Source organism: Perognathus longimembris, chromosome 11 (assembly GCF_023159225.1).
Source record: "Perognathus longimembris pacificus isolate PPM17 chromosome 11, ASM2315922v1, whole genome shotgun sequence".
Lineage (NCBI taxonomy): Eukaryota > Metazoa > Chordata > Mammalia > Rodentia > Heteromyidae > Perognathus > Perognathus longimembris.
Window position 1 is genome coordinate 24324248 of NC_063171.1, and position 26830 is coordinate 24351077.

Below are 26830 nucleotides of genomic sequence, written 5' to 3' on the forward strand. Positions count from 1 at the left end.
GACCAGTAAGGCCTAAATAGATATGAATGACTCGTGGCTCTCTTTCACTATGGCTGCCTCTGATGTTGGATATATACATAAAATTACTCCAAGCTTCCATTTTCTCATCTATTTGTGATGAATATCAGTTAACAGGTAACCTTCAGTTGGCTTCAAGCCACATATAAGGTAGGTAGCTGTTGGAAGCTTACCAAAGGATAATGAAGAGTAGACATGTCTTTGAATGCATTGTGGGCCACATTTGAGGTCAGACCTGAAGGAGGTTCCTCCCTAATAGTGACCCTGTGGGATCTTAGGCCTAGAGAGTAAGGGATATAAGGACCTCTGAATAAAGTCTCCTTTCCTTAAAAGTTTGCTAACTCTTTTATTTCTACACTTTTGACCTTGTCTTTGGCAGGAAATCACAAAGCCCACAGTATATACCCTAGTCTCAGCAGACCTCAAACTATAACTTAAAATTGGCATCTGCAGAGGATCTCTTTTTAAATTCTTGCTGGAGGTCTACCTCTTATTCTGAACTGCTTTTAAATTTTCCTTTCTTGACTCTGTGCCCATCTTGGCACTTGAGCAGTACTCTTTCTGCACTCTGTTCACATGCTTGCTTTCAACACTCACCCTCTCCAAGTGGTTTTCTTCTGCCCTCCCCTTCCATCCTCCCCAGAACATTTCCCATTGCTATAAAATAAGTGCCCCGAGCAATGTCTGCATGAGTGATGGGCTATAAAATTAAATGGCATAAACCATTCCAAATGAACCAATAGACATTTCTAACTTCACTCATTGGTAATTTCCAGTCACAAACCAAGCCCATCCAGGGACAGAAGAGAGGAGAGATGCTAATTATATTAGGCCATTCTAAATAAAAGTCTTTTACTCTTCTTTATTATACATTTCTTGATTCCTATAGCATTACTGGGTCACATCTGGCTCAGATTGCCTGGAATTTGTAATCGTAGCCCCTGAATGAGGGCTATTGATTTTGTAATGCTGGGATAATAATATCTTAAGCGGAGTCCAATTCAGTTAGGCCTGAAGAAAAATGGACTTTTCCTACTGAATCAGTTTCTGTGGGCCTTTCCCGAAGATGCTTAGGAAATAGAGTGGAAGATGTGTACCTCTTTTTATCTTCCACCTTTCAAACCTATTGTGGTTGCCTTTCTTTTTTCTTTCTCTATTTTGTATGTTCTTTCTCCAGGAAAAAGGCTCCCATTCCTTTCAAATACCTCCTGGCTTTGAAACTACCACAAAAGACCACATCCTAATAGCAGAAAGCAATGGCCCCCCTCAAGGTGTGGTTACAACAGCCTGTGGTCCCAATGTTAGTAGATCTCTTGTTTGAAATAGAGATTGTTACCCCATAACCACTCTGCAAAGGCAAGTTATTCCTCAATGTGTCTTCAGGATAAAGCAGAAGGGTTTGGAGGTAATAAAGATGATTACTGAAGTATATCAAATTCTATAAGAATGGATGTGCTGTTTCTTATGGGATAATGACAAAGTATTTGAGGGGGAATAAATGATGGGAGGATTTAGGTGTTCAGTGATAAGAGCAATGGGTATTGGTTATAAGATATATTATCAGATGTTTGTTGTTGTTTTTCAAAAGAATTATATAGCCTGATGCTTATAGTTTATGTCTCTAATGCCAGCTACTTAGGAGGAAGAAATTGAGATGATAATGGTTCAAGGCCAGCCCAGGCAAAAAGTATGACACCCCATCTCAATAACTAGGTATACTGGTATGTGCCTGTCATCCCTGTTGTGTGGAAGGATGAAATCAGGAGGATCATAGTTCTAGGCCACCCTAAGCAAAAGTAATCAAGAGATTGTATAATAAAGTAGAGTGCGTGACTTATTTAGAGCTACCTACTACAATTTGTACCTCTCTTCTGGTAGAAAACACAAAACCCTGAGTTCAAATACCAGTATACACACACATACACACACATACACACACATAACACACATACACACACACACACACACACACAGTGGAAAGGTGTTAGATTCAGGTCTCCGAATTTGTGGTAGTTTAACAAAACAAAAGTAGGCCCTTTTCTGATCTTTGGCAAACCAGATTTTCTGCCAGATGTGAGCAGTGTGAAAGCCATCCTGGAGCTGCTTACCTAGTAGCTGCACTTTGTTCTCTGGACTCTGCACCAAGACAGAGCTGACTGAGTCCAGATTGTCATAGTTGCTACAGCCCAGAGGACCGGTCCTGGTCTCTGTGACCTACACAAAGAAAGGACAGGATATGGATTTAGAAGAAACAAGAAACGTACCCTTTGTCCTTCTCTTCCAGTCATACAATCAGAGTCTCCACATCCTGTCTTTGAGCAGCCAAAGAACAGCATGTATCTTTGGTTACCTACCCCATGAATCCCTTATGTTCCTCTCCCAGGAACATAAGGTCATTTTGTCTCTTTGTTCCAAGATAGCGCCTGTGATATGTGACTAGTGTCACAGCTGTACATAGGTAGGAGCTTGTCAGATAGAGCCAAAGAGTATTTGTGTCTAGGAAGAAAAATGGCGAGTAGGAAGGGGAGGATGTTGAAGGAGTGAAAGCTTTAAGTTGGAGTCTTCCCTTTCCCTCCCTCCACAGGAAGGTGAGGGGAAGGGCAGTCACAGTCCTTATTGCCCTGTAGGTAAGCTCAGCTGTATTATTTGATGTGGTGCTCATGGGCTTTAGGGATCCTGAAGATAGAAATCACTAGAGAAATATGAGTTATGAGTATTATTATTAGTATTAAACATTTAAGTCCCACCTCAGCACTGAGATGTCCCTAGAGAAAATCAGCCATGGGCTTTCTGCATATTTTAATAAGTATATTAAATATACATAAACTCTTATATTCCAAAACACCATAGTCATTTAAAAATATTATAAAGTTAGCCCATCCATTTTCTCTAATGCTTAAAGTATAAGGTGAAAAATGGGGAGTTTTAAATGCACAGAAATAATTATGTAATAAGAATGATGGGGACCCGAGGCCCTTCTCAGAATCTCTGAAGTCTTTGCCAACAATCAATCAACCAATCAACGAGTATTTATTGAGCAGTCAGTGTTCAATTCCATACAATTCATCAAGCATTCATAGAGTGCCTTTTGACAGTCCTTTAAAGAAACCTGCCTCACACCTCCCCTTCTATACCTTCACACATGTTTGCTTTGCAGCAGATATGTGAGTTGTAGTGTTGTATCCTTTTCTGGGAGAATTTGGTTCATGTCTGGGTCCTACATAATCTAGTTTATTTTATTTCCCAAGCTATTGACAACCAGCATACTGTCCAGCATATAACAGGTACTCAGTATGTGAGTGAATGCATAAGGAATGTGTTCTCGGTGTCACAGCATGGGAAGGGGTACACAAGATGTACAAGTTATGCATTGGGTCCTTCAGGCAGGCAAGTCAGTATGTGCACAAGTGACTGATAGGTATTCAAATTGTGGCAAAAGGAGGTGCCCCAAGGAGCACTGAGGAATCTATCTCTAAACAAAAGGAAAACAAGAAAAACAAAAACAGCAGAGGACCTATCATCTGATATGCTTTTAAAAATAAGTAAACTATGGGCCTGTAAAGTTTACTTCACAGTTAAGTAAACTTCCTTGGCCAGACAAGAAAGATAGAGAGAACAGTCTATGAGGAAGAAAAGACAGAGGAGCAAGATTTATAGCACACAGAGCTCATAAGTACATATATATAATACACATGGCTAGCACCATGTTGGTTACAGTGGGGAAAATAAATATATAAGTAACACAATCAAGTGGGTTTTGTCTATCTAGACTTAAAAATGTACATCTATCAAAGGAACCAGGGGGAAATGGTGTGATACTGGCTAAATATACAGTAATGAACAAGACAGGAATGATCATGGAGTTTAAAGGCAGCTAAGAAAGCCTTATGGGGGTAACGAACCCTACATTAGTCAATGAATGCATAGAGATGTGAGATAAAATGGAAGGAATTGGAGGAAGAATAAGGTCTCTAGGCAAAGTCCAAAGGAGAAGCAACACATGGTACCCAAAAAGCAGCAAGAAAAAATTAGGGTCAAGGCCACAAAAGGGCAGAAACAACCTCTCCACAGTTTTTCACCCTTGTTGAACCTTTTGATATATATCTCACTACTTCTACTCTCCCCAAAGGACACCATGGTTTCAAGAATCAGAATACCTAAGACCATAGAGTTGGAGTGTGGTGGAAAGAGTATCCAGACTTCTGGTTCAATAACTTTTGGTCAAAGAGCTGCATCCAACAGAGAGTTTAAGCCATTCAAGACACTACCACTTCCTAAAATAATAAATGTTCTAAGTAGAGAACAGTTCACCCTAAGTGAGTCAGCAATCTGCCTTCTCCTCACACTCTTCTGAAAAACAAATTGTGTAGGTTTGGGATCAGTGTTGTTATCCCTGATAGGAGAAACCAGATCATCACGAAGAAGGCTGGTTTAGATTTCACTAGATCCCAAGGAAGTAGCTCTTTTCATCCAAGACCACCTCCTTCCTCTCTAGAAAGTTAAGATGATGGGAAGAAGAGAGGAAGTTGGACATGTCCCCTTACTGAGATACAGCCCTGGTTGACAGAAGTAAACAGCCCCTCCCCTACTGCCCCAGGGTGACAAACGCTTCAGAGACTGAAGTCAGAAGAAATCTTGCAGCTCTCTCTACAGAAGAGGCAGACTGCTCCTAGAGATTATAAAGAGAGCTTATGGAGGAAATGCAAAGTGTAGTTCACTCAGGCGCACAGGTTTCAAAGAGCGCCTCTGATAAGCTTTCAGAAGGGGAAAATAATTGTGTGCTAATTGGTCTGTTGACAGAGACCATCCTGTCTTCAGAAAGCTCCAATGGATCTAGGTTCATTAGCACATCCAATGTTCCATAAATGCCAGATCATGCAATCCGCAGCAAGCCTATTTGCCTCCCCTGTTCTCACTTCCAGGTTGCTCTCGTTCTACCGGGAAGGAAAACTGTAATGCCAAAGGGCAGAGTAATAATGGGCTTCTAATTGTGAGCAATGGGGTTGTACTTAGCACAGCTGATATTGTGCACACAGAACAGGGACAAACTGGCAAATCTTAGGCCACTGTATTGAAAATTTCCCACAGGTTGTTTTGGAGCATGCTTCATGAGAACAGTTCCTTTTTGCCCGTCTGGGTGAACTTCCATGGGGGCTCTTCAGTTAGGTTGTAAACATCTCAAACCCTCCCCACCAAGTCCTTCCATACCTTTTGAATGAATGGACTCTATATAATACAAAGTGAACTAGAACTAAGAAAAGGGTCCAATCCACCCCCCCCCACACACACGCTTGGTGGCCTGGTTGCTTCCCAGAAATTGTGGATAGGATGCATATGTACACCAGCTTTTGTATGTGCATACATATGTACAAGCTTTTATGTATCGTTTGCAAAGTGCTTACATGTGGATTCAATCAACCTCTGTCACCTTGACATGATGGCCCAGGTAACAGTCACCATATTTATCACTAGTTCTGAGTGATCAGTCTGTTCTTATTACTCAGTGGTCAGCCTTTAATGGCCAGGCAGGATTCTGCAAACCTCTTGGGCTACATGTACCCTTTGGTTGAAATCAAAAGGAAAGCAATAGGTTCCAGGAGAGAGGTACAAACGGCTAGGATAGCACAAGTGACTCAGAGTATATGACAGTGTTTCAATATTCCAAGCCCTCGTGTTGCCAACTTAGTGGAATTTAAGTCCTATGTAGAGTTGAGTCAAATAGTTGGTAATTATGACCTGAGGAGTTCAATGATTCCTCAAGGTCATGGAGTAAATGTAAAGGCAGAAACTCAATTCTAAGCACTCTTACTTCAGTAAGCTTGTCTCCCACTAAACTGTATAACCTGCCTTCACTGATTGAGAATTTTATTGAGCATATTGCCACGTACCAGATGCTGTGAAGGAGCCCAGAGCTATGTGCATGCTGCAGAGTCCCTACTGTTCTAAGACCTACTGTCATGGATGGTGCAAGGAAGGGAGAAATAGGCATGCAAACAGCTGAAATGTAATGTGACAAATCCTATAATAGACGTGTGCTGTTCAGGGCAAACCTTCCAACAGTGATGTTTATTGGGGTCCTAAAGGAATGTGTTTTATGAACAAACAAGAAGGGGCACCTCTTACTTCATGTTAGTGCAGAAAAGCTTCTAAGAAAGAGTACAAAACCCTAACTGCACATTTGCTTAGTGAAAAAAGAAATGGGCACATATGCTGTAGAACTTTTATTACCTGAAGGCAGAACAGGTGATCGGAATCCATCCCATTACCGCATACACTCCATCCAATGCTAGAAGACGACTCAACTTCTAAGGCATGTTCAGGAGAGGGAGGCAGATGCACTCCCATAGCACCGAGAAAAGACTGTTAGATAGCAAGAGTATGTTGCTGAGGACATCCAGGCTACTGGCCCTTCCTACCTGAGTCTATAAGTATGAAGTATTTTAGAGCAAAGTGATGGAATTCTGTGGGACACTACCACTTTGTGTTCAACAGCATCAGATGAATAAAGGTGTGGGGTGGGTAATCAGGGCAGTTCTGTGCTCCCAAGTCATAGGCCAGGGACCTAGGCTATGTTCTTGGGTATGTCACTTCAAGCCTATAGATCTCACCAAAGAAGTGGGATAAGTTGAAGGAGAGAAAAAAAGTGTGAAACCACCCTCATTTACCCATGATTTTTAGAATTGTGTCCCATAGGAAGGATCCATTGCACTCCTTAGACAGAAAAAAAATCCCACGTCAATCAGACCAATAGAAATTTAGAAAATGAATATCATCTCACATTTAATGTGCTCTTAGAGGAATTCCAAGAAGAGGCTTCCAAGGGTAGTGTCCCCACCCCCTTGAAGGGATGAGCAGTAGCTTTAGCTCTGGAAAGTGCACTCAAAGGCCTTAGAACAGATGTGATTTTTTTAAACTCTACTGCTTTTAACTAAAAGAGGAAGGTACAGTAGTACAGGATGGAGACAATGCAGAAAGCTTCCACTCTTAGACTAAGGTTTGACTCTGAACCAGAGGGAGGGAGTTGAAAAACGACTGTAGGTATTTATTAAACTTCAATAATAAATAATTATCAAGCACTTTCTAGGTGACAGGCACTGAAAATATAATCACAAATGGGGAATAACACCCCATTCACTGGTGGTACTGGCTGACAGACAAAACAGAAAGAATAATGTGAGGTCCAGGTTAGAGAAAGCTCCACAGCAAGGCAAAAACTACATGTAAGTTGAAGCCACTGGGGTATAGAATCATCTTAGATAAACAGAGGAAATAATTCTTGCAAAAGAAAAGCAGAAAGATGGAGCAGATGGAGATTTTTTTTAAAAAAATAGAAAGTAGAGGCATCTATTCCAACAAGAAACAGTAACCAGAGTGCAACCATCATTTTACAAGTCCCAGATGTATGATCTGGATTTAGTGCTCTGCCCTTGCAGATCTGAGATATTCTTCACCAGAGTCCTTTTAATAAACTATCTTCATATCAAGCTTTCTTAACTAGATCTCTGCTTCTTTTAACTACACATGCTCATAGATATTTAAACACACATATTGAGCAGGCAAACCTAAGCCATGTGGAAAATACCATGCCTTTCATTCAATGAATGGTCCATCCATCATATATACTAGGGCTTCCTCTATACTATTGCAGGGAATGAAAGCTGAATAAGACCATAATCTCATGTGACAACAATAACATTAGCTAGCAATTATAATCCAAATATCAAGCCCTAAGAAAGATGCATGTGCTGGGAACACTAAAAAGAAGAACTAATCCATGTCAGGGTTCAGGAAAGGCTTCAGTGGAGTTCAACTTTCTGAGCTAGTCAAAGACAGGTGAGGAAGAGCTGCTCTGGACAATAGACAAGCACTGCCAACACATTGAAACGTAAATGCTGGGAAGTGAAATGTGTCAGCATGAAACAGCATAGGTTACATGCTAGAATGGAGGGAAATAAATGAAGATGAAGAAATGGGTAAAAGGGTTGTTTAGAAATGAAACTAGAAAAACAAAGAATAAATCCATTGATCTCACAGTTCAACTGAGGAGAGAAATTGGCCCCTTTGAAGCTCCAATGGTGTTAATGGTTTACATTAACTTTACTTTATTTTATACTCTTACTTTATTTTATATTGCTTCATTGCATTTTTTTGTGCCAGTATTGGAGCTTGAATTCAGGGTCTAGCGCTTGTAATAGGGTTTTTCACTCAAATCTGGTACTCTACCACTGGAGCCACACTTCTACTTCTGGCTTTTTGTTTGTTAATTGAAGGTCAGAGTCACAGATGTGTCCTTTCAGATTGGTTTGGAATTGTGGTCCTCAGATCTCAGCCTTTTGAGTAACTAGGATTACAGTTGTGAGCCATTAGTACCACACTTATGCTTTGTGGTTGAGCTCTATCTACCTCATGTTCTGTCCTCTTGCTTTGTTTCATTACTTCTTCTTATGTTTCCCATCCTGACATTGTGTGTTTATTGAACTATGTCTCCACTATTCGAAATCAGGCTTCATGAGTGAACATATTTTATGTTTGGTTCACTCCCTGAATATCAGAACCTAGAAAAGTGGTCTGGCACATAATAGGTGCTCAATAAATATTTATTGAATGACCCATGAGGAAAATTTCCTTGGGATATTTTTAGATGAAAACAAAGCAAAACACATCATCAGTTTGAAAGCTATTCACCACCCTAAATTCATACTTAAAATGATTTTAAAGTGTTTTCCAGTTTTTTTTATTTCAGCATTCCCAAGTCTTCCATAAAACAATACAAACTTTAATTGAAATGTCCTAGAGGTAAGTAGACAAGATAGGATGGAGATTATAGATATTTAAAGTCACAATAACACTATTCTTTTTTCAACACATGAATAAGATGTCACACTTCTTCTAATACATATAAAATTCATTGCCACGATCGTGTGGTGTGGTTTCAGCCTTCTTCTGAACCTCACTGTGTACCAATAACCTTGCTTCCTTCCTTCTTTCCCTCCCTCCCTTGATCCCTCTCTCTTTCTTTCTCTCTGTTTTTCTCACTCTTTCTCTTTTTCTCACTCTTTCTCTCTCTCTTTCGCTCTCCCTTTCTCTCTCTTTCTCTATTTCTCTCTCTCTTTCCCTCCCTCTCTCCTTCCCTCCCTCCCTCCCTTCCTTCCTTTCTCTTTCTTTCTTTCTCTTGCCATTCCAGGAGCTTAGCCTCAGAAACTCAGAGACTTAGTACTGTACCTGAGATTTTGTGCTCAGGACTAGTGCTCTACCACTTCAGCCACAACTCTACTTCCAGCTCTTTAGTGGTTAGAGGTAAGAGTCTCAAGTACTTTCCTGCCAGAGCTGGCTTTGAACCACTATTCTATTCTCAGATCCCCGCTTCTTGAGTAGTTCAGATTCAAGGTGTGAGCCACCAGCTCCAGAAGCTTTCTTGTTTACCTCTCTGCAGTGACATATCTGTATTCCACTTGTTTGCTATACTCCAGCAAAGCAGTGAGCTGGGTCCTGCTTCAAGCCCTTAGCACTTATTATTTCTGTGCCACATTCTCTTTTCTCATTACACAAACACACACACACGTACCTTTTTTATTTCAGCCTCAAAGTCTAAACTCCAAAGTACCTCCTGATTTATCAAGGTAATAATAGCTTCTCCCTCTCCTCACTCCTGTCTTTTCTTTATAGCTAAATAATCTTCCACAGGTGTTTGTGCTCATGTAAGATGGGTGACTCAACCTTTTTGAGGACTGTCTGAAACTCCATCAGTAAACTGTTTTTCCCTTCGATGGGTTCGGCCTGACTGGCCTACAGCTGGCTAGGACTCTGCCCCCTACTTCCTGCTGAGGCCTCTCAGGCTGTCCTTACCTTTATGGCCCCTGTGGCTATCTGGATGTGATGTAACCGGCGCAGAGTGCTCTCTCTGTCGATGAAGTAGGAAGCTGCTAGCTGGTGCAGGGTCTCCAAGGACACAGCAGAGCTGTTCCCACTGCCTCCCACGGCAGAGACACCACCCGTGGACTCTGTCTTTCTGCTCAGTTTCCGCTTGTCCACAAAAATGGTCAAGGACTCTTCTCCTATATCAAAAATAGAGGTACCCTGGTTGAGACATTCTGCTCCACGGCCCCCTACCAATAAGAACAAGGAAACCCTGAGCCTGGGTGGGTGGAGCTAAGAGAAGTGAGGCCCCTGCTGTGGGCCTCTGCCCACCCCTTGCTGTCTTCAGAGCAATCTCCTTAGACTGTGGCAGGGTCACAGGCCTCCCTCCCTGGGAGGGCCTTCATCTCTCCCTTTGCTCCCCAGCCTCCCAAAGCTCAGCCCCATCACCCTCAATTTCTTCATTTAACATCTTCTATTGATCTCTGTCTCAGGCAATCTGCCTCCAGGGGCGAGATACAATTCTCTCTCTCAAGTTGTTGATAAGAAGCCACCACCATGGCTATTTCTGCTCCCTGGGAAAGGACAAAATTGTTGAAACTCTAGCTCTCTCTTCCCCATCAAACACTCAACCCCAACCACATGCTGGCAGCTCAAGAAGCTACTTTGTTCCATGGGGCTATGAGCTAAATGTTACAATAAATCCTGCTGTCTTCATACCAGGGCAGAGAGGATCAGGCCTCTTCAGATCTAACCATTATACCCTGTATCCCCCTCCCCCCATCCCTATCACTAGCTCAGAGTCATTGGAATTGGTTTGGTTAGTTACCAATATTCATACAGAGGGAGAAGGAAATAGGGACTCAATGGATCTTAAATCTGTAGCCACAGCAAGTATTAGCAAGTGGAGAAGCCTTGGGGTTGGCTGCTGCTCAACCAAAACAAAACTAGGAGCTCCCCCTGCTGGTGCAGGCTTAGCAGAAATCTGTCCATCCCCCTTCTCCCCCCCACTCCCCTCCTCCAATAGCACATACCCACCCTTGCGAAATGCTTATAAGCAAATCAATATGTTCTGGGTAGATTTGGATGAGAATGAGAAGATACTGTTCTCCAAGGCGCAAGATAGAAAATATTTCTCTGGGAATGATATGCCAGCCAGGAAAGAAAGACCCAGGGAAACAGTTGGAACTATATTGAATAGGTCCTAAAGTTTTGTTGTTGTTGTTGTTGTTTTTGTTGTTGTTTGTTTTTTTTTAACGATCTAGCAACCAATTCTGTGGGACTGTGATGTTGCTGACGTTGCTTACCTCCAAGGGTGGCAGAAAGCAGGAAATGAGTGCCGTACTTTTTGATCAGGTTCTCAGTAACCTGTTGCAAGTTGGGTCTCCTGCCAAGGAGACGGATGTTCCGGATAAATTCTGGGGCGAGAGGCAAAGGCAAACTGAAGAAGTCCTTCCTTTCCAGAGCCAAGTTGTTCACTTTCCAGCGAGCAAACTCCCTGAAGGAAAAAACGAGGGACACAGAAAAACTCATTGCCTTCCAGCATAAGAGGAATACAATCTAAAGTGAGTGTAGTAGAAAGAAAAAAATAAATAAAAACCCCCAAGTACTCCAAATCCAAGTGATTTGTAGAGAAGTGATCTAGCCACAACTGTCACTTATTGGATAAGTCACCTCATCCATCATGGCCTCACAGGTAATGATAGGAAGACTGTTCTAGAGCAACACTTCTCTAGCTTTCTGATCTCAGATCCCTTCACACTCATGAAAATAAGTGTCTCCTCCACATTTGTTTATTGACTTTTACCTATTGATAAAAGTTACCATTTCAGAAATTAAAATGGAGAAAATTAAGTTTATTTACTTATTGCTTCATTTGAAGAAAAAAGTAGGAAACACATTACATTATAACACAAATATTTTTTGACAATAACAATAGATTCTGAAACAAAAGTTTACCAAGAAAAGTCACACTGCCTTGTATGTTTGTAAAACTCTTTTACATCTGTAGAGTAGAAGAGAAAGCTGCATTCTCAGATTTGCTTCTGCATCCAAATTATGTCATCATAATTGTGGATTTCTGTTCTTGAAACTATACTAAAGAAATGGAAGTTTCTTAAAGATAAGTTATAGTGTGGCATGTGAAGCAATATCAATAACCTTTAGGCTCTATTATATTGAAATCTAGTGTTGTTTGTTGTACTTGGAACAGATTTTTTTTTTACCCTTCATGAGTTCATAACAGCATGCATTGGTCATCTTGAAACTATTAGATCTCTGAGTTATACAGCTCCTCCACATTTTGACACTTTTCATTATACAATATCCAAACATCATATTAGTTCATATCACCACCAATCTCATCAGAAATGTCTTTAAATATTAGGAAGTTGTCAAGCTCACGATGACAAATACATGTTTGCCAAAATTCTAATTTTCATTTGAAAGCTGAAGTTGTATCATTGATAACAAATACTGTCAGTTTTCCTTATGGAAGCTAGATTACATTTTTTTTAGAAAATGTCTGCCAAACACTCAAGTCTGAATAACCATAGATTTTTCTGCCGGTTGTGATTTCAAGAAAAAAAAAGGAAAATCATGAAAAAAGTTGCTAGTTCAGCTTGCAAGTCAATCACATATGTATTTTTCCTTGGTAGAACCATAGTTCTTTGATAGCCTTGGACAGGCTTAATGTATACTATAGAGCTCATCACACAGAAAACTAAAAATACATGTACTCAAGGTCAAGATGGAATGAAATGAATAAGTAGTACCGCGGTAAGGACATTCCTCGATGAAGCTAGGGTTTATGTGGTGTGTACATGAGGACTTGGGTGTGCTATATACAGACGAGGAGCATATGAGTGCTAGTGTTTGGGGGTGGGACTATGCTCCTTCAAATTCAGATGCCAGCAACTTTCTTCACCTGTGCTTTTACACCTTCAGTTCAACTTTCACAAGAACTGAAAATAATGAAGAAGACACATACCTTGAAGAAACATACTCCAGAAGATTACCTAGTTCATTACTAGTCTCATCTAAGATTTTAATCTTCATGCTTTGCAATTCAAAGTGAATGAATTCTAAGGAGAATTTGTCCTAATTACAAGTAAAGAGTCATACCCATTGTAGGAAAGATTTTTTCTGCGTGTTCTCACAATACACTGAGAAGGACCGACACCACTGGCTTTGAAAGGAACCATGTGTAGAGTTCTAACAGTCTCCCCCATCCCTCCTGACCCTGCTCATTGTAATGGTGCTAAACTTTGGTCTAATCTTCCCCCAAAAAACATGGAGTGTGGAGCTGATGAAAATGTGAAGGATTAAAAACAAATCAATGAAAATCCATGCCCCATTTAAGTCTATAGCCTCTCCCCACCTACACACACACACACACACACACACACACACACACACACCTAACTCAGGAAGCCAAGATAATGGAGGAGTACATACCAAACATTACTAGGAAAACAAAGAAAATGGGTGACTAATAATTCGTGGTTTTCAATAAAGTCTTTAAAAATTCTTGCAGTGTGGCTTTATTTATCTAAGCAGGCAAGTTTATAATAATATATTATCAGTTATTTCTTTTGTGCAGGAAATGTTAACCTTTAGTTAAAGTGCAGGGTATTTGTCAAAAGCATTTTCTATTTCCAATAGTGCTGCTGAGTAAAGAACAGTTATGCCGGGAGCCTGTGGCTCATACCAGCAATCTTAGCTGCCTAGGTGACTGAGATCAGGAGGATCAAGATTCCAGGTCAGCTTGAGAACAAGTCTAGGAGAACCCATTGCCATGGAAAAAAGCTAAACAGTGGGTGCCATGTCCCTGGGAAGGAGGTGAGACTCTATCTCAAAACAAGCTTAGAGGCAGACTGAAGGGGTAGAGTACCAGCCTAGCAAGCACAAAAGCTTTAGTTAAAACTCTAGTAACACACACACACACACACACACACACACACACACACACCATTACCACCACCATCATCACCACCACCACCAACAACAACAAAATCCAGTTTTTCAATCTCATTTCTCTTTTTTTTCTTATTTATTGTCAAAGTGATATACAGAAAGGTTACAGTTTCATACGTTAGGCATTGGATACACTTCTTGTACTGTTTGTTACCTCCTCCCTCATGCCCCCTCCCCCTCCCCTTTACCTCTCCCCCGCCATGAGTTGTTCAGTTGGTTTACACCAAACAGTTTTGCAAGTATTGTTTTTGTAAATGTTTGTCTTTTTATCCCGTGTCTCTCGATTTTGATATTCCCTTTCACTTTCCTAGTTCTAATACCAGTATATACAGGTTCCAATGTACTCAGATAAGGTACAGAGATAGTGCAGGTACAACCCCAGGAAGGGGATACAAGAGGGTCACTAACAGTAGAAGCTACGATTTCACATGGCATGTTGAAAGTAATTACAACAGCAATATATCACTTGTTTCCATAACATGGAGTTCATTTCACTTAGCATTATCTTATGCATTCATAGGAGCATAGATATTAGGCTCTTGTGATCCTCTGCTGTGACTAGCCTAAACCTGTGCTAATTATTCCCTATGAGGGAGACCATAGAGTCCATGTTTCTTTGGGTCTGGCTCACTTTACTTAGTATAATTTTTTCCAAGTCCTTCCATTTCCTTACGAATGGGGCAATGTCATTCTTTCTGATAGAGGCATAAAATTCCATTGTGCATATGTACCACATTTTCCTGATCCATTTGTCTACTGAGGGGCATCTGGGAAATGGCAAAGAACCAACAGCCCCCTCAACAAGTGGGCTAAAGACTTAAAAAGAGACTTCTCTGATGAGGAAATGAGAATGGCAAGAGACATATGAAAAAGTGTTCTACATCACTGGCCATAAAAGAAATGCAAATCAAAACAACATTGAGATTCCATCTCACCCCAGTAAGAATGTCCTATATCAAGAAAACTAGCAATAATAAATGTTGGAGGGGATGTGGCCAAAAGGGAACCCTACTTCACTGTTGGTGGGAATGTAAACTGGTTCAGCCACTCTGGCAAAGCAGTATGGAGATTCCTCAGAAGGCTAAACATAGAGCTCCCCTATGACCCAGCAGCCCCACTTTTGGGCATCTACCCAAAAGACCACAAACAAGAACACACTAAAGCCACCAGCACAACAATGTTCATTGCAGCACAATTTGTCAATGTCATTTCTAATTGGCTGGATGGGAACTGTTATCCATTCTTTGGGGTCATCAAAAACAGATCCTCTGCTAACAAGCATTTTCTGACCATTCTATCCCAAAGAGTGCCCTCCCGTAGTGCCTGTTTTTATGCTCTGTTCTATGTATTCATCTCTACCTGACATCTATTGCCATTCTCTTTTTATACAATTAAAGCATAAACTCTGTGTGGGAATGTTTTTTTTTTCTTTATTCAGCTCTATCTCTAAGTAATCTACCAATTGAACAACACAGTATTTCCAACTTCCTTCCTTCCTTCCTTCCTTCCTTCCTTCCTTCCTTCCTTCCTTCCTTGCTTCCTTCCTCCCTCTCTCCCTCCCCCTCCCTCTTTCCCTCTGTCCTTGCTTTTCTTCTTTCTTTTTCCTATCATTCTTTCTTGGTACTATGGCTTGAACTTAGGCCTGTCACTTGCTTGCTGGGCTGGTACTTTGTCATTTGTGGCACACATCCAGTCTGCCATTTTTCTGCTTAATTGAAGCTGGAGTTTGTGGACTTTTCTACCTGGGATGTCTTCAAACTACAGTCCTCTGGGTCTCAGCCTTCTGAGTAGCTATGGTAACTGGCGTGAGCCACCAGGGTCCAGTTTTTAATATATGTTTTTTGAATGACTGAGTCTCACAACATTTATTTAATATCATAACACTCCTAATTGACTAGTTGTTTGCAAGTTACAGAAAAATCGACTAGAAATAGTTTTAGAATGAAAACATGGGAAGCAACAACCAATTAGTGATCGATCTGAAATGGGATAAAGTATCGTAAATGGGTGTGTAATGATGATAACAATTCGGTTTGGTTTATAAAACTTTAACAAGAATAACTTTGTGAATTTGAAAATATAAATCACAGCACTGCTCATATATATTTTTGCTTTGTCTTTTTGTATTTCCTAAGTCCTCTTATTATTGTCTTCAGCAGTTATGGACAATTTCTAATGACTATCTACTGGTCACACTCCCAAGTCCAATGAATAGAAGAAGTTTTTCCATTAGATTCTGCTATAATTTACACTAATATATTAATGATCACCAGGTCTGTTTCTCTACAGTAAATCTTAAAGTTTTTGTCACACTCATTGTGTTAAAGACTGCCCAAAGAAAAAAATAATCTTCAAGCTTTGTATTTCTACTCACTTCAACATCAGATTTGGGAAGTCATATATTTCATATCAATAGTGTTTAGGGCATGTTACCTAAATGATAGAATCAAAGCTCAAAAAGTTAATTGTCCCCAAATCACACAACTATTAAAGGAAAACCTGAGTTGTTAGAATTGGAAGAGACATATGAGTACCATTTGCTAGTCTTTTCAACATTATGAGGGACACTGAAAACTCTTTTGGTATGATGCACTGGAGTCTAGATGCTGCTGTTCAGGTTAGAGATCAGGGCTAGAAATCTGCTTCCCTAGGTCTTTCTTAGTTTCTCCAAGAACTGAGGAAGGGGTTGGGGGGAGGGCGATCAGCATACCAACGTACATGTAACCCATTAGCAGAATGTCTGATGCCAGTGTGCACACCAATTAAGAAGTCAGTTCCAATTCTTTTCTGTTATAAGCAAACCAGGAAACAGAGAGGCAGGCTGATTGCTTCAAGTAACACAACCAGTTGATAGCAGAACAAGAGCAACTACCAACCTTGACCTTTCCTCAGTCCTATGAACAGCAACTGTGATGAGGGTGGTGATTACAACAACGGAAGCCCACAGAGGTTACAGAAGTAGCTAGGATGAAGTCCCAGTTAGTTAGTGGAAGTGTTGAGGTTAAAACCCAAACCTAGTGTTTGAGGTCAATACCATATTGCTATTTGTACAAATGTTTTCCCTTGTGTGAATGAAGTTAACTGTATTTTATTGCACTCTAATACTCTTTAAATGTTTGTTGCATTCGAACAAAAATAGTTTCATTACCCAGGACATTCCATTTCTTTAATTATCTAAATAAACATGAATTTACTCTATATTCAAGTTACAATGCAATATTTATACTAGAGTGAAACCTATTTGGATTTAAATGGCTTCATGATGCTCATTTTCAGGAGGAGAAATTGACAGTGAGAAAACAGTAAAGCCCATATTCAGAGCTCAATGGGAGGGATCAGAGACAAAGGCTAAAATACAACTCCTGTAGCCTGCTTAGGAAATCGCAACAAAGAATAACAAATGACTTTGAAAAAATTAATGTCTTGGGAAGCATTTTATGAGCAATTAATAAAAATAACAGTAAATATTTAATGAACCCTTTCTATGTGCCAGCCATTACATCCATCTTATAAGGACTAACTAATACAATATGGGGGGGGGGGTACAATTACTCTCACTTTTCTACCATGAAATTGAAGGACAAATACATTGAGGTGTTCAGTATGTAACAGCCATAGGTAGAAGGCTAGGACTTAAACATAGCTGTCTTTTCCAGACACAATTGTGACCACTATGATGATATTCTATCACTGTTGAAATGTGTGTGTATGCGTGTGTGCATGTGTGTGTGTGTGGTGTCTCTTTGTAGCATGTACATGTGCTGTTTGTGTTGCATATATTCATTCATGAGAGAGTGATTTTCATTGTGTGACGAACACATGAGAATATGGACTATATTTGAAGTAAAATTCATTACACAATTCATTGAAGAAAGAACTCCAAAAGTATGCACCGAAGGGGGCATATTTATAAAACCAATGAAACAAAAAAAATAAATCAGGACATATTTCCATAGTGAATTACAATAGGCAGTTGCTATGGTCTAGATGCAATTGACTTCCTAAGGGTTGATGTATTGGAAGCTTGCTCTTCATCATGGGGATGGATATTAAGAGCTGGTGGTACCTTTGAGAGATACAGGGAAAAGTCAATAGGGCTTCTCACCTAAGAAGGTATTAAGGGAGTTCTCATGGGACTCTGTTTTCCTGAGTGAGATATTCTGGAACTGGCTTCCTATGTCACCATGTAGTCTCCCTCTTGTCTATACAGCTCATTGTGACACTATGTTCCAGGTGACAAAGCCAATGTGGTCCCCTCCAGTGGTGAGTTGATACTGGCAACAAATCCTTGAACCTCCACACATGTGAGCTCAATAAACCTCCCTTCTTTCTTTACAAAGTATGTAGCTCAAGATAATGTTATGGTATTGGAGAACTGACTGATACAGGTATCAGCTCAGAATTAGAAGCAAGTCCTCCACCATAGGAAGGTTTAGATCCTGAGATTTAACCTGGTTCTTTTCAGTATCTGAAAATCTCAGAAGGCAATACTGGAAGGCAGCCTGAGCTATTAAAAAATGTTCATTTCTGATTTTTCATTTAGCAGGGCTTTCTTCCCCGGTAATAAAATAATCAAGGCCCTCTTTTCCCTAAGAAAAAGGAATGTTTTCTATATATAAATTATATTAACATGCACTGCTTCAATTAAGCCATCATCTTTGTTTCAATTAAGACATCAAGTAAATCTCTGTTTCAATTTAGCCACTTCTCTCTCCCACTGTGTTTGTTACACAGTAAACAGTCTAAGAAAGCAAACATTCCAAACCCTAGTGTGGGCGCTGTGCAGAGTACCTGTGGAACCCCAGAGCCCACTAGACGAAGGGCACTCAGGACAGATGCCAGGGGCTCACATCTGGAATCCTAGCTACTCAGTAGCTGAAATCTGAGGATTGCTGTTTGAAACCAGCCCAGGCAGCAACATTTGTGAGAAAAATCTGGAAATGGTGTTGCAGCTCAAGTGGTAGAGCACCAAACTGAAGCCAAAAAGTTAAGAGACAGAACTGAGGCACTGAGTTCAAGCCTCAGGACCAACACAGAAAGTCCTCCCCGCCCTCCCCCCCGCCCCCAATACACACACACAACATAACAAGACTGAAACCAGAAACCAGTTTGAACTTTGCTTACCAAAAGTATCAAAATACTGCATTTCAAAAAAAAGTGCTTTGGGAGAATGCAGGAAATTATTCCATTCTCAATCTCCTTCAAGCATATTTTAAGTTAGCTTTGAGCGAATAATCTGTTTCTGTCAAAGGATTAACATATTCATGAAAAACAGCCAAGATGAGGTCTCCAAAAGGCTATATCCTGATTGGAAGATATAATCCAACATATTATATCAGCTATACAAAAATATATTGAATACAAAGGTACAAATAGATTAGAGATAATTATTTGAAAGGATCACAGTTATTTTTGTCCCAAACTGTTTCACACTAAGTGTATAGATTGGTGATACACACGACTGGGTCTGCTAGTTTTGCAGTAATGGCTGTACATGGATTTAGGGGTGTCTCAGGAACCCAAATGGGGATTTTATAATAGGAGAGTTGAACCACGTTCATGCTAAACCTCAGGGAACAGTGTCATTGGACTCAATCATCAGTGAGCCAGTTCTAGATTCGAAGCAAAAGGGGGTCTTAAGTGACAATAAGGTAACTTTTATTCAAAAGGAAAAGGTAAACTAAGTAAAAGATGGTGTCTCCAAGTCACCAGCTATCCAGCAGCACTGGTCACCAAGAAATCTTCCAGCCAGAACCTCCTGCAGGGTCTTGGGGCTACAGAAGATGAAGAGCACAGCTGGAACCTTCCATTGGGCTGCTATTTCCAACAGCCGGATGCTTAAGCACCACTCTTGGAGCTTGTAAACTGAGAGCATTGATCCAGCTCCCATGAAGAGTCATTACCTATGATATCTCCCTTCAGAGAGGGAATATTTCTAGCTAGCTAGCTAAATACCTACATACATACATACATACATACATACATACATACATACATACATACTTTAAATTCAAAACTATATATCAATGAAGCTGAAACCTCGAAGTTATAAATGTGAATATCAGTCTACCAAGTTGCTGGTGTGGCTGAGACTTCATGTTAGCAGCTGCATTACTCTATTACCAGATTTTTAAAGAAATCTTTCAGCTCTTTCCACCCCTGTAGGAGAAACATGTTGAAGCCCATCTCCAAGGCCATTGATATGGTTATCATTAGCCAATCACATTCCATATGTCCCGACCATGTGGGTCTCTCCACAACTCAATACCCTGAGTATGCAGCTGCCCACACCCCCTCTCCATCATGGCACTTCCGTGGGTTTGACAGTAGCCTGTCCCAGAGTCAGAGCACTCTTGTGTGTTAGGAACCATCATTTGCTCCTGAGATTCCAAGCTGACTTCACTGGGGAAGGCAATAATGCTGTTTCCAACACAGCCAACAAATCATCACCTGTTCCCTCAGGTAGCATTTTTCAAAAGAGAACTTTAGGATTCACAGAGTGGTTGTGGCAAAGTAGCCTGTTAGCCAGAGTCCAGGCTACCCAACATAAGCACTAATTTGCAAATAATGACAAAGAACATGAGCTGTCATGATAGCAAATCTCGTGTAACTCTATGTTTGGGCACTACTGATCTGTTTTCAGCCATTTATTTGTGGGCAGAGGCACGCCTCCATTTTTTTATGCAATGCTGAAAAAGTTTGAGCTAGGATTCTCTAAGGAGTTGTTTTTTTCTGTATAACATGGTTAGAAGAAAACTATGGCTGGTTTCCCATTAAAGACATTAAGAAAGACACAGGATTGGTTATTGAATAAAATATTTAAGAACTTTGGAACAAAAATGAGGAATTGGCCTGAAGCCAAAGACATGAGTACTATTGTATTGTTATTTTTCCCCTTGTGACTTTACTTTGCCTACTTGAAACTCTCAACCAATGACCCTTCAGAAAATTTTCACATATCAACCAACCCTTGATCAATGCAATTAACTTTGTTTTCTGAGCCCTCCTTCTTTTAGATCATTGTCTTCCCCAGTCAGCTCAAAATCTGCCACTTTGACACAGGAAACTCAATGAGCATGACTCAGTACTATGCCAGTGGCTTTCTAAAGAGCTGTAGACACAAGGCCTTCTTCCTACTTTATGTTTCTATCAATGTACCTCACAGTGCTCCATCCACCAATCTCAGACATTTCCTTTTTTGTGGGCCCTCGTTTTTTGTCTTGTAAAACTCAGGGCCAACATATACATTGAAAGATGCCATGTTTTACTCAGCAACTCAGCTAAGAGGGTTTCGTGTTCTCTGGCTGGATGCTTCAGGGGCTTTGGGATCTGTTATGCTTTGGCTCCTGTACAGAAGGCAGTATTTCGAGACACATCCTACCATCAAGAGATTTCTGTCTCAACAATGGATTACTGCAATGTACTCAGCTATTAGAGAATCTCTACTTTTATAATGAATAAGACATGATTAATCTGAGCTATAAAAAAGAAATGATAATAAAAAAACAATCTCTTATATTGGTATGGTTTGTTCTTTCAAGCTTTTTGTTTTATTTTTGCCAGTGTTGGCGCTTGAACTCAGGGCCTGAGCACTGTCCCTGGCTTCTTTTTGCTCAAGACTAGCACTCTACCATTTGAGCCACAATGCCACTTCTGGCGTTTTCTATATATGTGGTGCTGAGAAATTGAACCCAGGGCTTCATTCATGTATCCGAGGCTAGCACTCTACCACTAGGACATATTCCCAGCTTTCAAGCTTTTTTAAAATTGTAAAAAATTTTAACTCTATTTTTTTATTAAAAAAGACCTTTGAAGAGAGAAGAGAAATATCATTCATTAATTATTAACCTTTTACAGGTTAAGTACAGGGAAAAAGAAACAGGGAAGTGGCTGTCTCTAAGGCTCAGTAGATTAGTGGTCAGATTTCAGCAAAACCCAGGCTGTACTACTAATGATGTTCTGCCTTTTGCCTATGATCTCTGCTCAAGCTAGGGGCTACCCTGCACTCTTGTCATACAAACTTCCTAGGTAATTCTTCTTCATTTACCACTGTGGATAGGAAAAATCTACAGGCAGGAAGACTTTAACCCAGGAATCATTTGGTTAAATAATATCTCAGCCCCTACAACTCTTGAATGCACAAGAGTACAAAAGAGGCTAGCCCTCCCCTGATGTCATGGTACCTCATCTTTCCCCCAGTCTGAAGAACTCAAGAAGCCTGGCATGGAGGTAATTTAGCAGCCTGCTGTGTTCTCAAACAACGGCCCGTAAACAATGATTGGCCAATTTCATTCTAATCTTTTCAATTTTGCTCTAATTAAAATCAAGCTGCAGCTTTCAAACAGTTTAATTAAGGCTGATTGGGAGAGATGGGGAGGGGTGAGTCAAGCTTATAGGAGGAGGAGGAGGAGGAGGAGATGAGTGTTTGGTGAGTCTCACACTGCCCCATGAGGGCTCTGGGGCCTGGAAAGGACCCAGGAATGATGTGCTTGCAAAATCAACAGGAGACACAATGGCCATCTGAAAAGGAAGGGCCAGTGAGTCTGTGAGACTGGAAGGAATCAAGATGGGACCTAAGATGTATTTTCCCAGGCAAAGTGACTCCAGCTCTTCCCTGGCCATTGACCTGTTACTCTAAAGGTCAGATGTTCATTTATAGAGAAAATGGCTTTCCTTCCTACTATATACCTCCCATTGAGCTTGTTTCTTCTCAGCAAGCTAACAGCCTTGCCATCCTTCCATCCATCACATTTCTTCATAGGCTTTGCATTATCCATTTTATCCGAAAAGAGCTCCTACAGATTAGCAGGTCCTCTCATTACTCTAAATTTCTGCTCTTTCTGCAATGAGATAGACTTTCTGGTATTTGTGTATATATACATATACATACCCTGGTTGTTGGCACTATTTTTAGTTCTTTTAAGGGTCTTTGGATATCTAGGCCTTCATGTTCAACTTTTGTTCCTTGCAATCTAGCTTGTCTATGAACTGCTTTTTATAGATGGCAACCGAACTGAACACCATCTGGTTGCTACGTTCCGAGTCACTGAGAGTACACTTGGATACAAGATTTGAATACATCATTATCATCATGAGAACCATTATCACAGGTTCACTTTTTATTAAGCCCTATCATTTTCAGGAATGTGATACTTTACACATTTGAAATCATAACTTTACAAATGTCAGTGTAGTCAGCTAACTGATCATTCTCAACCCTGGTGGATGGTGCTTATTTCCCTACCCTATATATTTGGTTAAATGACTTTGTTTTAAATTAAAGAATGAGGGTAGTGGTGACAATGTGTGAAAAGCTTACAGGAGGTGGAAGCCTATAGTTAATTATTAGCCCTTTACATGTTAACTAATGAGGGAAAAAGAAACAAGGAAAGTGGCTATTTCTAAGGCTCAGTAGATTAGTGGTCAGATTTCAGCAGAACCTAGGCTGTACTACCAATGATTTTCTGCCTTTTGCCTATGATCTCTGCTCAAGCTAGGAGCTACCCTGCACCCTTGTCACACAAACAAAGCCCTCAAGAGGCATTTCATGTTTTCATTCTCCCTGCTCTATACCTGCCATCTCTGTAAGATGTTTCTCTGGCTCTATTTCTTCCCCCACAGGCATTTCAAGTGTTACTCCTTCATCCTGGGTTCCAGAATAAATACCATGAGAAGAGAGGCCTACTGGCCTCCTTGCTGGTCTTCAGCCTGAAGCAAAGCTCACAAGGGTACCCTACACATGAATAGTAAGAATTAGAAGCCAAGGACTGTCAGTGGTTCACATCAGTTATCATAGATACTCAGGAGGCTGAGGTCTAAGGATTTTAGTTCAAAGCCAGCTCAGGCACCAAAGCCTGTAAGATTCTTAGCTCCAATAAACTACTAAAATAAGAAAAAGAGCTGGAAATACAGCAGTGGCTCAAATGGTAGAGTATTATCCTTGAGCAAGAAAGCTTAGGAACAACATCTAAGACCTGGTTCAACCCCCAGGAACAGAAAAAAAAGAATAAGTATGTATATTAAGTTACTGATTGAATTTGGGGTTGTGTATGTATAATTATGGCACAAGTTAAATGATACATACACCATTTTAGCCTTATTTTATAGCTGAGCTAGCTAAGATGTAAATAATGTAATTATCTTAGTCAAGGATACATAGAAGAGGTAAAGACAGTCTGCTCTACTACCTATATTTGCTTTATTAACGTGCACTTGAATATTGGGTTCATTTTTTAAAGACAACCCATTATTGGTTAACAGCTATTTTATGGTCAACTAGTCTCCCATATTTCTTCCCAGTCCCAGATTTTCTTCTTCATAAAAATTGCTGTCAAGGCAGGCCTCCACTATCCTATATCTGTGAGGTTGACATTTTTAAACTTGAATTTAGAGTTTTGTATTTCACATCCTTCTTGCATTCCATGTCTTTGGCAGAACCTGGAAAGTTGTTCTGTAAGCTATTTCCATGTTCCTCCTAGACTCACAGATGGTCACTCTCCTTCCCCCAGCTATCTCTGCCTTTGCATATAGTCATACGACTGAGTTCTGCTCAATGAAATATTAACTCAGGTTTAGCCAAATATCTCTCATAAAATTCTTCATGCTCGGGCTGGGGATATGGCCTAGTGGCAAGAGAGCTTGCCTCGTATACATGAGGCCCTGGGTTCGATTCCCCAGAACCACATATACAGAAAACAGCCAGAAGTGGCGCTGTGGCTCAAGTGGCAGAGTGTTAGCCTTGAGCAAAAGGAAGCCAGGGACAGTGCTCAGGCCCTGAGTCGAAGGCCCAGGACTGGCCAAAAAAAAACAGAAAAAAAAATTCTTCATGCTCTCTTTCTTTTCTTGTTTACCAGGCTCTAGAAGAAACCTTCAGGTCTTAAGAGGAGACCTTCAGGTCTTAATTGGACAGAAGAGGAAGTAGGTTGAAGGAGGCCCATCCCTGAATGGGATCACAAAATAATCTCTTTCCTATAAGTAATTTTGGAGTGTGGAATGAGAAAAATAACAAAGTAAACTACTGTTAAGTCACTGAGATCTGGGGACTGTTAGTTTCAGCAGCTAGCAACTTTGATAAATACTATCTTGATTGTATCAATATAGTGTTCCAGCAAGATAAAATAATTTTGGCTCTTGATTGTATTGCCTTTCTAGGTAAGGATCCCTTTAAATAACCACTTTTTTGTGGTTGTATGGTCAAACAGCCATGCCTCCACCTTTCATCAGCTCATCAATGTTCCTCCACTGGGCCTCTCTTCTTACTTTCTAGATACACACATTGAATGGTCCTGGACTTGAGAACTTAACCTGGGGGCTGTGGGACTCTGTCGTATGAGTTCTGTTCCACAGGAGAAGCACTTGTCACCATGAAATATTTATTTTGAACTACCTATTATTTGTAAAATCAATAGAATAGATTAACTGAGGATACAGTTATGAAGAATAGTATGGAGATTTTAAGAGATAAATATGATTAATGAATGGGATTATATGCAGTAAATTAAGCTTGGTAGACTAAGACTGCCCTTTCTTTATTCTTTCTCAGTGAGACTCCCATCATTGGGACTGCCATACTCTCTTGATATTTCCCAGCTAAGTACTTTCTGTATTTATCTCAAGGAAGTCCTTTACAAAATAATAAGCATCTATCTTGAAATAAAACAAATCACTTTCAGTAAGTAGCAAATTATCATATTGAGAAAGAAATAAAGTTTAAAAATGCAGAATTGCTTGTAGAGAGCACATACAGAAGCAGAAGATATGCAATTTAAACCCAGAAAGTGGTTTCTGGAACCTGGAGTTCTAACCACTTGTTGAATCTCTACTAACTCAATCTCACATCATCCAATCTTAGTGAAAGTTTTGGTATGTGTGTGTGCTGGTACTGGAGCTTGAATTAAGGGCTTGGGCACTGTTCCTTAATATTTGGCTCACGACTGACTGACACTTTACCACTTGAGACATGTATCCATTTCCAGCTTTGTGCTGGTTAATTGGAGATAGGAGTATGATGAACTGTCCTGCCTTGATCAGCTTTGAACCATGATCCTCAAATTTCTGTCTCCTGCATAGCTTGGATTACAGGCCTAAGCTTCCCATCCCTGGCCTTACTGAATAATTTTGTCCTTTAATTAGTCCTTCTATGCAGCAGACATGGTATTGAGATAAGAAAATGAAATAAGATATGTTCTTTGCCAAAAGAAACCCACACCCAAGTAAGGAACAAAAAGAGATAAGTGAACAGGAGCACAAAATTAAGTGCAAATAAACAGAAAAGAAGAGAATAATGATATTGGAATAACTAACTTCCCTGAAGAAGTTAAGGAAGACCTTTTAGGAAGATGCTGTTCAAATGGTTTGAAAGGTAAGTAGGAGCTCAACTGGTAGAGGTGGGAAGAGCTTTACAGGAAGAGGAAACAGGATATAAAAAGACAGGGCATGGAAGGGACCTCTTGCAACTGAGGTAATCTGGAAATGCATTGGCACTGGAACAAAGGAAAAACAGAAAGGATTGGTAGGGTGTGATCAGTAGCTTCAGGTCAGCACCAGAACACATTGCCTATTTGTTGAAAGAGTGAAGGGGTGAGTTTGGAAATGACTTTTATGTTATGAAAACTGGTTTTGAGTTTTATCCTTTGGATCAGATGTACCAATAAGGTTGTAATCAAGTGGAAAAAAAATACAAGTGGTAAATGATGAGCCCAGAATATGAGAGGAGGCAGGAATAGAAATGGTGGACCCACACAATTCAGATGAGGATCAATGACGGAGAGAGAGGAGACACAATGTGGAGCAGACAGAGGGTTGGTCATACAAGAAAGCACCACAAAGAATATGTAGGACATGCAGTAGAAACAGGATATGTTCCTTTCTGGCCATGATTTTATCACAGTCCCTATAGATTACAGGCACTCAAAATCAAACCAAATACAAGTTGGATGCCAATAAATAGCCAGAATACTTTTAATACATCTAACCTGAATTT

The 26830-nt window shown here is 40.3% G+C and overlaps 1 protein-coding gene across 1 annotated transcript in view; it reads right to left on the bottom strand.

Moving 5' to 3' along the window:
- Positions 1-26830, bottom strand: part of Brinp2 (BMP/retinoic acid inducible neural specific 2) — a 101235-nt gene that overhangs the window by 5565 nt on the left and 68840 nt on the right. The window contains exons 3-5 of the mRNA XM_048357200.1: positions 11181-11371; positions 9865-10073; positions 2127-2232 (exon numbers count right to left, since the gene is read on the bottom strand). Coding sequence (XP_048213157.1) covers positions 2127-2232; positions 9865-10073; positions 11181-11371 — 506 coding nt within the window. The remainder of the gene's footprint in view (positions 1-2126; positions 2233-9864; positions 10074-11180; positions 11372-26830) is intronic.